This window comes from Oreochromis niloticus, linkage group LG19, assembly GCF_001858045.2.
Source record: "Oreochromis niloticus isolate F11D_XX linkage group LG19, O_niloticus_UMD_NMBU, whole genome shotgun sequence".
Taxonomy (NCBI): domain Eukaryota; kingdom Metazoa; phylum Chordata; class Actinopteri; order Cichliformes; family Cichlidae; genus Oreochromis; species Oreochromis niloticus.
In genome coordinates this window covers 22,668,234-22,682,484 of record NC_031983.2, presented here as the reverse complement: position 1 = coordinate 22,682,484, position 14,251 = coordinate 22,668,234, and the positions used below count along the sequence as shown (strand labels likewise).

General features: G+C 43.3%; 1 protein-coding gene across 5 annotated transcripts; it reads left to right on the top strand.

The window, feature by feature from the left end:
- The first annotated feature begins 348 nt into the window (after positions 1 to 348).
- alms1 (ALMS1 centrosome and basal body associated protein) lies at positions 349 to 14,251 on the top strand. Of its 5 annotated transcripts, none has more exons than XM_019348924.2 (18): positions 349 to 487; positions 1,786 to 1,918; positions 3,702 to 3,813; positions 3,917 to 5,777; positions 5,966 to 6,125; positions 6,323 to 7,492; positions 7,738 to 7,850; positions 8,258 to 9,371; positions 9,468 to 9,587; positions 10,229 to 10,384; positions 10,618 to 11,591; positions 11,899 to 12,016; positions 12,285 to 12,464; positions 12,568 to 12,800; positions 12,974 to 13,139; positions 13,318 to 13,375; positions 13,484 to 13,583; positions 13,788 to 14,251. In XM_019348924.2, exons 1-18 carry the CDS (start codon positions 473 to 475, stop codon positions 13,830 to 13,832), a joined length of 6,828 nt encoding a protein of 2,275 aa, XP_019204469.1. In that variant the 5' UTR covers positions 349 to 472; the 3' UTR covers positions 13,833 to 14,251. The 5 variants fall into 5 exon arrangements, with proteins under 5 accessions (XP_019204469.1, XP_025756522.1, XP_025756523.1 ...); XM_025900737.1 differs by having other exon boundaries at positions 10,603 to 11,591; XM_025900738.1 differs by having other exon boundaries at positions 350 to 487; positions 10,630 to 11,591.

Here is a 14,251-nt window from a genome sequence, read left to right as displayed (position 1 = left end):
ATAGAACTTTGTCTAATATTAAATATTCATTTGATTATCTGAATAATGTAAGTATGCACCAAAAAATAATAATAAAAAAGAATTGATGACTATTATAACCTGTATCAGGAGCATGTCTTGATTGCTGAGTGCTGTAAAATAAGAAGAGCGCCAATTACAACTATACAAAGTTCAGGGATACTGGACATCAATCTAAAAGTGAGCTCGTGTGTCTGTGGATCAGTGGAGGGAAGGGGAATGGGACTTTTTCACGAATATAAATTACGACTGAAAGAATCAGGAGGAGGCAGTAATATAACATAAGGGGGTGTAAAGTGCCAAGTGCCAACACCACAGAAGAAGAAGAACGTCCCTTGCTGAAGAGCTTGTATTTCCTAGCAACGCCCCTTGTTGCTAGGAAAGGGTGGAGGCGCGCTCATTGTGGCGGACTGTCAGCAGTAACAACAACAACAACAACAACAAAAACGACAGCATGGAACCTCCAGAGGTAATTTGCATGATTGCAGCTTGTCTTCTGGTGTGATTACATTGGAACTCGTCGTTCGGGAGGCTTTAAAGTAATTCTCAAGGCGGGAAATGTGACTATAATCACAGCGTTGGCGAGATTAGTAGCTAGCTGGCTAGCTAGCTAAATGCTAACCGCTTTGCTAACCTTCATTTAACGTTACCCTCAGGTTACTGGGTTTAGCTAAGTCTCTCTCCAGTATAATGTTCCTTGTTCAATTGCAACTAATGTAAAGAATATGCAGATTAGTCAACGGTTAGTCTCCTGGGTGACACTAGGTTAAATGTAACCTGTTGCTTCTAGTTTGTCAGTCCATTTAGTCTGTTAGTTATAAATAAATCACTTTGATGACTAAATTGACCAGATACAGGCATGCCACATAAACTGCTAATGCGCCGACACGAAAAACCGCAGATTTCTTAATAAAATTAACTGAGATAGAGATGTTCGATTACAATAATGCTTTGCTTATATACTTAAAAAAAAAAAAACCACAGACTTGCTATGAGGATCATTACAGTCTGTAGCCATCCACCATCATTTCTAAAAGGAAGAACTCCAAAAACTTTCAGAATGAAGAAACGAGGAGAAGAGCGTGTTCTCTATCCAAAATAGAGGAGTGTCCATAATTGTATTATGTACTCAGATGATCAGCAACAATACTCAGGTAAACTGCGGTGTTTACATGATGCTCATTTGGTAAGAAAGGACCCTTAACAGTTGACACAAGGCTGGATATATCCATACTTTTATCCTCTTTACGCCTGATCCTACCATTCAACTTTTGCATCAGACCAGACAACGTTTTTCTCGTCTTATGTTGTCCAGTTTTGGTGAGCCTGTTGCAGACTGTAGCCTCAGTTTCTTGCTTTCCAGTGATACCAGAGGCACGTGGTCTGGTCTTGCTGGTCCTGCTGTAGCTTATTTGTTAAAGGGTTCATGTATTGTCTTCTGCATACTTTGGTTGTAACAAACACTTGTTTGAGTTGCTTTTGCCTTCCTATCAGCTCAAGTCAGTCTGGAAATTTTCCTCTGACTTCTGACTGACAACATTGTGATACTGGTGTAATCAAACTGGAATCAGAGCTGTATGGGATGAATGTATGAACTTTCTGCTTTCTACTTTGCTCATCAAGACGTTTTTCACAACAGACATTGGCTTGTCTCAAGCAGAGTTATGATTGCTCAGTTTCATTTGATGCCCTCAAACCACCATGTAGTAATGTGTGACCTCCTGTAAGTGAAATGCTGCCAGAATTAAAATGTGATTCTGTTCACAGAGGAGGGCAGCATCTCCTCAGTTGCCAGCAGATGAAGATGTGAGCCGTTATGCTGGACAAACACACATAAGCCAACTAGGAACACAAAGACATTCTGAACTGCAGCAGCCAGGAACACCCGCTCTCCAGTTAGGTATGGATATTAACACAATAATGATTTTAGATTGGAACACTATCAGTATATTAAACCCCTATTTCCTCTGCATGATACATTTGGTAGATTTGGTATAGACAAAGTAGAGTTTGCAGATTGTATACTACTGGAGTGTAGGGATGGGTACCGGTATCTGGTGCCATTAAGGCAAAAAGAAGGAGATCACGTTTAATCGGTTATAACACGGGGTGAGAAATATAAGTCCAGACATGTGTGGTATCCACAGAAACCTCTGAATCTCAGCTAAAATCTCATATAAACAATTTCTACAACCACCAAACTCAACAAAAACAAGCCATGATTAAACGAGCAGTTATGTAAATGCGCACAAGTCCGCTAAACAAAGAAGGCGAACCAGAAATTCTCCAGACTTCATGTAACCGGCTAAAGATAGGCTGGTTATCTTCCAGAGCTATCACCAATTCCAAACACCAAGTTTCACCACGCTCTGACCAAAATTCACTGAATGAGCCGCAAAAGAAGACCACAAAAACACACAGCGGCGCAAATGCGCTAAGACAGAAATTGGCTTACCGTCCCGATTTCCTTACTTTGGCCGGTAGGCGGTAGCCACGTGATTATCAGCAGGTACCACGGCTACCTAGCTGCATCAGAGCCGTTTTCCGTCAACAACCTCCATTTTAGACCCACCTATAGACACGTGACTGGACAGAGGTCACATAAATAAAAGACGCAAATTTGGGCCCATGTGGGTTTTGGCCTTGGAACGTCTGATTGGTTGAAATAACGTGAACGTCGCATCATTACTCTGATTCTATTGGCTCAAACACTTAAAAAGAGGTGTCAATCATGCAAATTGACCAAAAGAAACCAAAGTTACAGCCCCTCAGAGAGGGGCCAATTAAGGCCAGAGGCCAATTAAGGCTCCATGCGCACGGCAGAAAAGGCCCATTACCATGTAAATGTGTGGTTAATTCTTCAAAAGTGTATTTTTTTTTTTTTTTTTTTAAAGCATTTTTAGGCATGTTAATAAAATTAATTAATTTCTGCTCTTAAATACCTAAAAAATCCAACTGGCATGGTGTCCAATTGTGTGCCAAAATTGGACATTTTTGTACAACATCTGGATATATCGTTTTTTTAAAAGCTGAGAAATGCACTGTATTTAATAGCTTGCTGCAAGACCTCACACATCTACTGCAGGTGTGGTAAATCTCCATTAGCGAGTTAGCGTGGATCGCCCCGTGCGTGGGGCTGGACGGTGCTTATCATTTTGCAGAAAAAAAAGAGACTGCTAAAAATAAAAACATAAGAGGTTTTTGGACAAAGTTTATGTTCTCCAATCTTTAAGCACCGGTTCGAGCACCGTTTAAGCACCGACACCGTTTCAAAAGTACCGATTTGGCACTGGTATCGGATAAAACCTAAACGATACCCATCCCTACTGGAGTGTCAGCAGAGCTTTAATCTCTTCACCTTTTGCAAGTGTCTCAGCCCACTTAACTCTGACTTTGTCATCAAACAGATTTTGTTTGATGTATGATTTATTCATGTCGCCTCTGTCAATGCGCCCCAGGGCAGCTGTGGCTACAATGTAGCTTGCCATCGCCAGTGTGTGAATGTGTGTGTGAATGACTGAATGTAGTGTAAAGCGCTTTGGGGTCCTTAGGGACTGAGTAAAGCGCTATACAAATGCAGGCCGTGTCAACAGGAAGCTGCCAGCACTGATGGGTCTTACCATAGTTTTATGTTATATTGCTGCTTTTTTATTTGTGTGTGTTCATTCTGCGCTTTCTCTTAGATTTTCAGGACAGTAACATGTCTCCAGCCCTTTCCCTGTTACCTGGAGTTGATCACAACCTCACTGAGTTTTCTTTATTACAACAAAGTGAGACAGAATTTGCCCCTCTAAGGTAAGAAAAAAGTCATCTTAATCGCTTGATCTGTGTGCGTAGTTTTCTACATATTGTGTGAATGTATAACATGTAGATGGATAATTATTATTTACTTTTTAAGGGCATACCCTGATGTTTCCATGGCTTCAGAGCGGTTTCAGTTTTCATCCCAGGATCACACCACCCGTACCTCTGAGCGTGGCTCATTATCCCAGCATCCATTGGCCCAGGCAAGCATCCTTTCTGAAGAAGGAGAAAGCAGCTGCTGCTCCCTCTCTCAGCACAGTCTATCACCAGGGGAGCAAAGTAAACGAGAGGAAAAGGTTCATTCCCCAGTGATTGTAATTGATACGAGTAGCAGAGAGAAGAACCTAGAGACCTTAATTAAACCTGGAGCAAAGCTAGAAGGAGAACCTGCTGAAGATGAGACTTTCTTTCTGAGTAAGAATATACCTGCTCAGCATCTTCTGAATCTCCTGCAGAAAGATGTTGGGATGCTTAGCAGCAATAGCAGTGCTACTTCCTCTGCCTCTGAAACTTCTGTGAAGAGAACAGAGCCTTCTACAGAAGAGTCTAAAAGCACTGAAGTTTGTGAACTGATCACTCAGCAAACTACTGATGTAAGAGAACACCCTCCAGGTGAAGTCTCTTTTCCCCAGCACCAGACACAACAGCAGGACAAAGTTTCAGATCCTGACCAACCACAAACAGTGTTATCTGAAGTGTCTAACATTACTGTGGGTTCCCGCAGTACTCAGCCTGATGAGAGTAGTGAAATGTTACATAGAGAGCTGCTGTCTGAAGTAGAGAAACGCAGCAGGATTGAAGCTGAATCCAAAAACAAACAGCAAAAACGTCCTACGCCACCTGGTCCATCTCTCACACCATTTCTCAAACAGATGTCTGAGGAAAAGCCAAGTGCGAGTAGAACAAATGTGGTTGGTATGCAATGGACAGGGCCATTTTCAACAGGTGTTAAACCGGTTTGCAGAGAGCAAGACCTCTGGTCCTCAGGAAACCATACAGGGTTGGATGGCTCCTACCTGGGTTTTCTTCCACAGTCTCAGTCCACTCCAGGGATTTTTAATGTCCCAACAAAATCCAGTGTTAAGGCTAAACTGGGGCACCTTTCTTCCATAGAATCTAGTAAAGAGAACTCTTATCAGTCAGTCCCAAAAATTTCTCAACAACCAGCTTTTCCTGTAGTTTGCACCCATAACACACACACAGCTACTCAGTGCCAAGAGGAGGCTGCCTCTACAAAAGTCCAGTCCCTCCCAAGTCTAAACTATATGCAGAAAGTAGATGCGTGGAGGGCAAATCAGAGTTCAGGCAAGATGTCTTTGTTTGATAGCCTGTCACTGCAGGGATTTTCTAGCATCCCCTCTAAACAGAAAAGTTATGACGCAGTATCTGACAGCCTGAATCAACTGGTTAGTCAGAAAATTAGGAGTTTACAGCAGCCTCTTGTTTCAGGTGCTGCCACACAGACCTCCTCAACAGCACCTTCTGGCTATTCTTCTCCAAGAAGAACAGAGGCAGTGGGCAGTGCTCTTGCTGATGAGGAGAACACAGGGTCTGCAGTACCACCCTCTGCCTCACCCCTAGGCAGGTCACAGTCTCACTCTTCTCTTAGCACAGTTGTGATGTCAGTCCAAAAAGATCAGCAGATCGACAGGCCTTCAGAAAGAGACAAGAGTCAAAGCCAGGATGATGATGCTCATCATCATGATCAAACCAATACAATTCAAACCTCACATCTCATGAGCCTCGGTCACTTCAGTGATGTGTCACTTGATCGAGACTTGACACTTTCGAGTTCCCAAGATAGTTACAGCGGAGTAAAGTTAGGAACTTCCATTGGGACGTCATCTGTTGTCAGCCTAGAAATTGATAATTACGTACCCTCGTGGACTTCAAAACTGTCAACACCACCACCTCTCCCCAAGCCTCGAGAGCTCAACATTGATGAACGAATTCCGGTAAATAAATAAAAAAACCAAAATCTTACAGAAATAGCAGTGGGTCTCTCTATAATATAATGAAATTACTATTAGAGGTCTAGTTTCTGCAATTAAATTTATTATCCTGGGAAAAAATACTCTATATGTGTAGACTTATACTTTATTATCTGGTGTTCTCTCTGTTTTTTTTTTTTGTTTTTTTGCAGTTGTATCTTCGTAACCTGGGTATAGACCAGTCTCCATCTACAATCCTGACTCCGTTTGTGCCCAGGGGACCAATCAGAGAGCCTGAATTCTCTCCCACTGAGTTCTGCACAATTAAAGGATCTACTGGAACCCCAACTAAAAGCACTCAACCCTCTGAGGGTATCTGACCTCAAGAATTACTTTTACAGGTTTACTTTTATGAAAAGCTGTTGAGACTTTAAAAGTACAAAATTTCTCAGGCCATGAAAACGTGGTCATATATCCTGTTATATCCTGTTTTAGGAACTTCACACACCTATTTAAGTACCAAAATTTGCGGGGGATTTACAGTTTAAAATATGGTATTGTGTTTTCAGGTGGCAGTCCCCACAAAGAGGAGTTTTCCCAGTCCAGCATTCTGTCAGTAGACTCCAGCATATCCATACCATTCAGCCTGGACAGTCTCTGTCCAGCGGCAACTATCCCAGAGCAGGCCAGGCGGACCTCTCCTACATCAGACACAGAAGCTAGGCAGAGTAAACACAAACTGGCACCTTACACCTCACCCGATGAAAACACTCGTTCCTCCACACTGCAGCCTTGCCAGCAGCAGAAGGATGGCAGTTTAAGCAGCAGTGGGAGAATCAGCCAGCTAGAAGACAAATTTAACTCTGACATGCCGCCAGCTGTTAAGGAGAGGCACGGAGAAAGAAGCTTGGAGTCGCTTTTACAAACGAGTCGTAGTGCAGATCAAAGTGCAGAAGATTCTTTTGTTAGCTCCAAGGCCTTGTTGGAAATCCGTAAACTAGTCTCTCATGCAGAGACCATGATGTCCACTGGGTCTTCTGCAGCTTCCTCAACCTCCCCCGTTACCCCCCGTCTTCTCCCTGATCAGGACATATCCCCATTACTGAAGAAGAAAACCAGCAGACTTGAGGATTTCTCCTCGTCCTCTACAACTGGAGACCAAAGAACATGTTCCTCACTGCTTTGGACAAGATCCTCCTCTGACTCCATGCTGACCTTTGAGAAGATGAGGAAAAGCTCTTTTGGTCAGAAAGGTGTAAATCGATCGTTGCAATCTGATTATTTATCCACACAAGCTGTTTTTACTGCACCAACCAAAGTGGCATACAAAGCGCCACAAGATAGCACTGTTAATGGTGCAGGGACGTCACTTGTCCTCTCCAAATCAGCCTTCCGGACAGAGCCTGAGGGCTGCAGTGCTGCACCTCCTGACAAAGCCCCCACACAGCCGGTGACCGTCAAGCCTCCACAAGCTGTGAGTACACAAGAGCTCACTTCTACATCTACAGATTCAGTTTATGTTCAAGAGGGGGAGGAGGAAATCACTTCCTCTGAAGGTGCTTCACAGAGCAGGTCTTCCTCACCCATCCTCAAGGATGCTGATCAAGGAGTGATGAGTGATGTGAGCTGTGAAAGCTCACTGACAGCCAGAGTGGCCAAGTTGCTGCAGAGTGAATCTCCATCCACCATGGTGTCCAGTACACCAAGCATTTCAGACCAAGACAAGAGCAAAGCCAGAGGTAAAACAAGTAACATCCACTCATGAATGAGTTTCTTACGTCTAAGGTTTAAAGAAAAAAAAAACATTTTACATACGTCCAAATATTCAGCTGCTGCACTGACCACTGATTGCACAACTTTTCAAGACATGACAATTCAAATTTGTTTAGATTTGATCTAGTTTAAATTGTGATCCTGTTTAAATTGTAGCTTAAGACATCAAAGACGTCTTTGTCAGATGAAAAAGCGAGTCTTAATGTTGCAGAATGGATTAAGCTGAAGCTATCAGGACAGCAGTGTGAGCAGCAGCTGGACGAAGAAGATAGACGGCGGATTGAAGAGATCAAGCGAGAACTGCTGTTAAAAAATCCCATAAAGGTAATTATCATAGGAACGACTCTTAATTATTGCACTTTACAAAGTAGACAACCATCGTATGTAGTTGGTAGCAATGTACTTAAATATAGTGAATTATAAAATGTAAATACTAACTTTTGTATGAATTTTAAACTAAATTTGTGTAAATGTTTATTTATCATCTGCTACACGTGTCTGGACAGCTCTCATACTCAAGGTAACTGGTGTGTTGCAGGACTGCTGTGGCCAAACATATGTTAGACCTTTCAAACAAATTATCATATTAAAACTGTCACCAGTTATGGTTCACATGCAGGTTTGCAGTGCAAAAATATTTGGTGTGTGGTAAATGAAGAACATGTATAACACCAACAATGTCCTTTCCTGGTCTCCGTATTTGACACAGACTTGTTTTTTGCCTTTTTTAGAGCCAGTTCAGCACAGATACAGAGAGCAGTGCAGCATCCAGTGTTAAAATCTCAAGGGAGCTTGATCCATCTCAGCCTGCGGAGACGTTTGCTGTTCACAGGGATGCTATAAATGAGCCAACCCAGCTGCTGCACAGCCTGAGTAGGATCACCCACGACTCCAGGACACAGCTACAAACTGCTCTTCAGTCGGACTTGGAAGCTCGAGTGTGTGAAATTGCTGCCAGAGAAGGAGTGACGCTTCCGACTAAAAAACCTCAGGTCTTCACATCCATCACTATCGCCACCCACAGAAGCTCCACCTCCCCCTCAAATTCCACTTCCCCACCTCCCATCAGCCCAGCTCCAGAGCCCCTCCGCCTGACTGAACTCTCATCAGGAGCAGTCAGAACCACAACAACAGACAGGCAGCTTTCTTTAGAACTGATTGAAGAGCATGGGGTTGATTTACTACTAACAACAACCAGAGAACACTCATCAGTGCATGGACCTAGTAACAGTTTGCACAGCATGAATCAAAATGTGACTTCTCAGTCAGCGGCAGCCAATCAGATGAGGCAAGACACTGAGGGAGGCCAGTTTGAAGAGCCACTTCCTCCCTCACAGGGTTTAGATAAAGTAGATGTGACTGTCAGAGACAACAGCACACAGTCATTCAGGCCAGATAGTAAGTTATCTGCTCCTGGTATGGGTGTTGGTCATGTTTTAGATCAGGCCACAGGCTCATCTGCAGTTAAAACCTCCGCCCATACAGGTCATGTCTCACATGTCGGTCTCACTCTGTCCCCCAAAGCTACTGATCCCAGCTTCACCTCTATAGTCTACTCCAGTCAAGCTGATGTAATCTCAGGGCTGCCACATAAAGAATCTGTCCCCCTAAGACATTCATCATCAGCTGCCAGCAGTCCTGATGAAGGTGTCGGTTTGTCCAGTCCACCTGAGTGGTGCGACACCAGAGAGCCATCACGACAGCGGCTGCCTGAAAGATCCAACAGCTCTGCTGTTTTTAAAACTGTTGTGCCTCAGGAGAGGATGACCACCACATCCGTACAGTCCTTTACACCACGTGAAAGATCTGAAATTTCAACAAGACCCTTTACCGCCAAAACCCCAGGTAGTATTTTTTTTTTTTTTTTAAATCGGCTGTAATTCCAGCAATACATCAGTCATAATGCCAACTGATTCCAACTGCATCTGCCTCCTACTTCAGTGCCTGTCCTGCTGCCTTATAAACCTCATGGCAGTGAGGAGGTCTTCTATGTCCCTCACACAGAGGCTGATATCTCCTCCACAGAGGCATCTGACACCACCATGGAGAGCACCCACACAGGTACATTTATCACAGATTTTTTTTTTTTTTTTTTACCAGCCTTGTTCCCATATTGCTCTCACGAGCGTCACAAGATAAGTTTTTAACATCTGCAGTTCAGCTCACAACTTACAGTCTGTTCACACTGTTAGATCTTAAACAATAGCTTCATACCTGGTGAGTTTAAGTGGGGTTTTTTCTTTTCTTTGAACAAAATATATTATTTATATGTATAACGTAAATTTTTGGAGCAATTTTTGCGTCTTTAATACTGTCGTAAATCACGCTGCAAGCTGTAAAACATGTTCAAAGGATTAGAAATAAGAAGTCAGAGGCATGCTGGAAATTGAATTGTGAGCTCTCATTTCTCCTGTGCTTGAATGGGTAGCAGCTGGTTCTTTGTAACGTACACCAAGCAGCACATTAATTATTCATGTTCAGGGGCTGGGGGAAACAAAGGCAGGGCTGAGACCCTGAGACGACAAGAGCAGGCTGTCCCTGAACATCTTCATTTCTTTTCAAAATATTTACCCAAAATATTTCGCTCACTTTTTTTAAGCTTTTTTTGTTTGTTGTTGTTTTGTTTTTACACGAAGATTAGTCGTGTTTTGCTCTGAATGCCACTCCTCACGAGATAACGGAGAGTATTGAATTCTAACTAGGCTCAGACGACGCCGTGCCTCCTCACTTTAGCAGTGACGTCCTCGGGAACAAGGACCCAGGGTTGGACCGCGGAGTGACCATCAGACACACAGAGGGCATCTACAGCAAGAGGCTGAAAACTGCCAACTTGACCATGCAAGAAAATAGGCAGAGAGGTGACCTGAACATGACGCATGCATATTCACACCAGATACCTCCTTCATTTCTTTGGTTTGATTCTGAAACATTATGTGTTACTAGTATGTGGAAAAAAGGTAATCGTGCAAGTTCATTAATTTTATGAAGTTGCTGTAAATGTTAAGTTGGACAGTTTTGTGTCTGAAAACTAGCTGGTTCTTGGTGTCCTGTTACTGTGTGCTTTTGTTGTACACAGTTCATTTTTCTACGTGTCTCCTGACAGATGCCTCTACAACATCGAATAAAAGCTCGCAGACTGTGAGCCAAAGACTAAAGTCTTCTTCTAAGGTTTCTGTCGCCTTTATCGAGGAATCTTTACTGAGGAATCAAGAAACCTTCAAGAGAGACCAGGGGAGCAGCCCAGTCCAGTTCCCCCAACAGCATCACAGCGAGTCCCACCCTGAGAGGTTTCAGCCGTTTATTTCTGAAATGGACTACGGTAAAGGAAACACTCACCGGGTCCAAACCTCTGAGCCTCAGACAGGAAGCGAGCAGCAGAGGCGTCCTGAGCGCCCTCTGGACCAGTTGTGGCAGAAGTTCTGCGATCAGTGGACCACGGAGGAGTTGCATCCCAGCAGTGACAGAGAAGCATCACTTCTGGAGCGTTTAGAGCGCCTTTCTCGCCTTATTCATAGTGCAAGGGAATTCAATGTGTGTGATGCACAGGAGGTGACTGGTTATCATCCAGAGCAGGAGAGGAGGAGAGAGGATGTGACAAAGAGGAGGAAAGAAATAAAGCAGACTTTGGGGGAGATTAAGAGGAGCGTAGGAGGTGAAGTCAGAGAAGATGAGAGGAAATTAAGAGGACAGAAAAAAACTGAATGTCCCATTCAGCCGAGCATTCGGGTTGATGAAACCTGCCGGTCTACAGAGGATGGCAGCCACACCTCCCTCACCTCCAGCTTCTCCCACAGTTCCTCCCAGAGCCAGCACGCCTCTCCCAGAGACAGACATGAGTCGGAGACCATGTCTACCACGTCTGGCTCCATGTCCACCGTGGACACAGCCCGACTGATCCGAGTCTTCGGCCCCCACAAAGTACGGCACCTGAAAAGTGCCCCAAGCCTCAGTAAACTGTACAACACCATCAACAAGCAGAAAGAAGAGACGAAGGAGGGTGGAGGAAGAAACAGAAAGCCTCCTCGCACCTCTGCACTGTCAGTGACAACCAGCACTGATCAGTCGGTATGTATGTTCATTAATCTGCAGAGCAAAAGTAAACACTAGAGATAGTTGTGTCTGGCACCAACAACCATGCCATGTTCAAAGTCATGCAAATAACCTTTCTTCCCCATTCTAATCCTACCTTTGAATTTCAGCGAGTCATCTTGACCATCTCCACTTGCCTAAAAGCACTAAGTTGATGCCATATAACTCGCTAATTAGATATTTATTTACAATAATGAGCAGTTGAACATTACCTAACAAAGTGGCAGGTGAATGAAAAATGATAACTTGTTATAACATTTGATGTCACTGTATTCGTCTTCAGTTTGCTGCTGAATCTGTGTCGTCGACCAGCACTTACACCGTTCCTTCACACCACGGGCCTTCCCGAAGTCTGCCGGGTAGGAAGGCTGTTAAACTGGTGAACAAAAGAATCCAGGCAGGTCAGAGAAGACACATGTCCCACTGATTCATCAGATTTTGTTAAAATTGTGATATACAAAAGCATTCTGGTCCTTTTTGTAAAGGTTTATTTGCACCAGCTGCTCATGCTATAAAAGAAGATTACATTTCTGTTAAAGTCCCTTGGGAAAGAATTACTTAATTTGTGTTCATAGTTTGTCATGCTACAAACAAATAAGGCAGGAGTGTGTTTTAACACCAGCGAAGCATGTGATAGAGTTAATATACATTCAGTCCAAATTTACACAGGTGACCTGGAAATTGTTCATAACGGGACTCGACGACACACCAGAGATGTTGGAACCACGTTCCCTTCCCCGGGAGGAGCTAGAGCTTTCGAGCAGATCTCGTTGTCTTCGTCCCGTGTAGTGAGAGAAAGAGGAGGGCGGAGAAGGAGCAAGAGAACCCCACCAAAGCCTTACCCTAAAGGTTGGTCAACTGGCACACGATTTGTAGCTAACTGCAACCTTTCATTTTATGAATTAAATCCCTGTTTTATTCTTTGTTAAATTTTTTCTGTGGGCTTTTTCAGCCGTTTCATGGTTCATCTCTGCTGACGGCCTGCTCTCAGAGGCAAGGAAGGAGAACCAGCCGGAGGAAGAGAGGCCAAACATCGCCTGGTTTGAACCGTACAGCAGAATCAACCCATGGAGACAGCCGCTCAGACAGAGACAAGTGCATGAGGATACAAACAAACATCACGCTGAGCCGGAGCCTGATCCTAAACACATAATGTCTTCTGGTTCAACACACATGTCACTTCAGGTTAGCTTATAGTCCTCTTTAGAGAGGTATAGTCGTAGAAATTGTATGAAAAGATTTGAATTTCAGACGTGTAACTTACTTAAAGGCTTCTATCATGGGTGTCAGCAAGATAAACTTTACCATCATAATACCAGTTAAAAAGGTAACACTGTCGGTTTCCTGTTACTTTGCAGGAGGCCCTGGAGATGCGTCGTCCAGAGTTTATTTCCCGGTCCATGCAGAGGGTGAATCGTCTGTTTCTGCAGGTGGAGGAGAGGAAGCTACAAGCTGCTTTAATCCAAGAGAGGGGGGATCTATTTAACCACGCAGGAGGAGCTGGGACGCTGCCAAGGCCTGCAGGTACCAAACAGCAGAGGGCATGTATGCTGCTCAAAGAACTTTTAGTTTACTGAGCTGATAATCTGTCCACACGTCCTTCTTATATCCAGTAAATGTTACTTGAGGGACTATAAAGTTTCTCTGCTTTAGCTCAGAGAGTTAATCAGCTAGTTTTTAATTGTGGTTTCTCTCTGTGAAGGCACTGCTCTGCTCCGGAGGGCCGTTCCCAGGAAGGAGATGATCCAGAGGTCCAAACAGTAAGCTCATGGTTCTGATGTCATCACATAAAATGAATCATAACAGAAATGTACCTCACACAGTATCAGTATCATTCTATCTTCTACCGAACACCGTCTCTCCGTCAGGATATACGAGAATCTGCCAGAGGTGCAGAGGAGGAGAGAGGAGGAACGAAGGAAAGCAGAGTATCACACTTACCGACTGAACGCCCAACTTTTTAACAAGGTACAAACAACTTTTATCATCCATGTGTCCGTGCTTCAAGCACTCCAGTTAGATGTTCCTATAAATAAGTCACTCAAATTAGAAGAAAGTTGTGTGTTAAAGCAGTTTGTATGATTGAAACCACGGATGGTTTAAATATGGCTTACTGTGTCAAACTGTAACGTTGTGTGAATCGAAACAATGACTGTTTTGTGTCTCTTTTAGAGAATCACAAACTGGGTCCTGGGCAGAAGATCAGCGTGGCAATAATCAGAACAAGAGACTGGATATTGAAATCAATGACGTGAAACTATTTTTTACACTTTTAATGTACATATTTTTAATTTAAAGATTATGTTGAAATTAGAATTGCATGTAAATGGAAACATCTCTGATGTTTTTGTTTTTTTAAAGTCAAATTCGCAACTAGAAAATGTTTTTATGTTAAAATAAACAAAATTTGAACAAATTTACATGTTTTAGATGTAAATTATTGTTTTTGTTTAACCCATAGTAGATTCAAGACGGTGAGATGCTTGTTTTAATGTCTTTATTGATCAGTTATTGGTTGTGCATGAGCAGGAAGCCACACAAGGAAAAAGGTAAGACAAGCTGCAGTTTCAGCACATCAGCTGCTCACTGAGAGCACAGATAAATATTACAACCAATAAATAAGAGATGTCGGCATT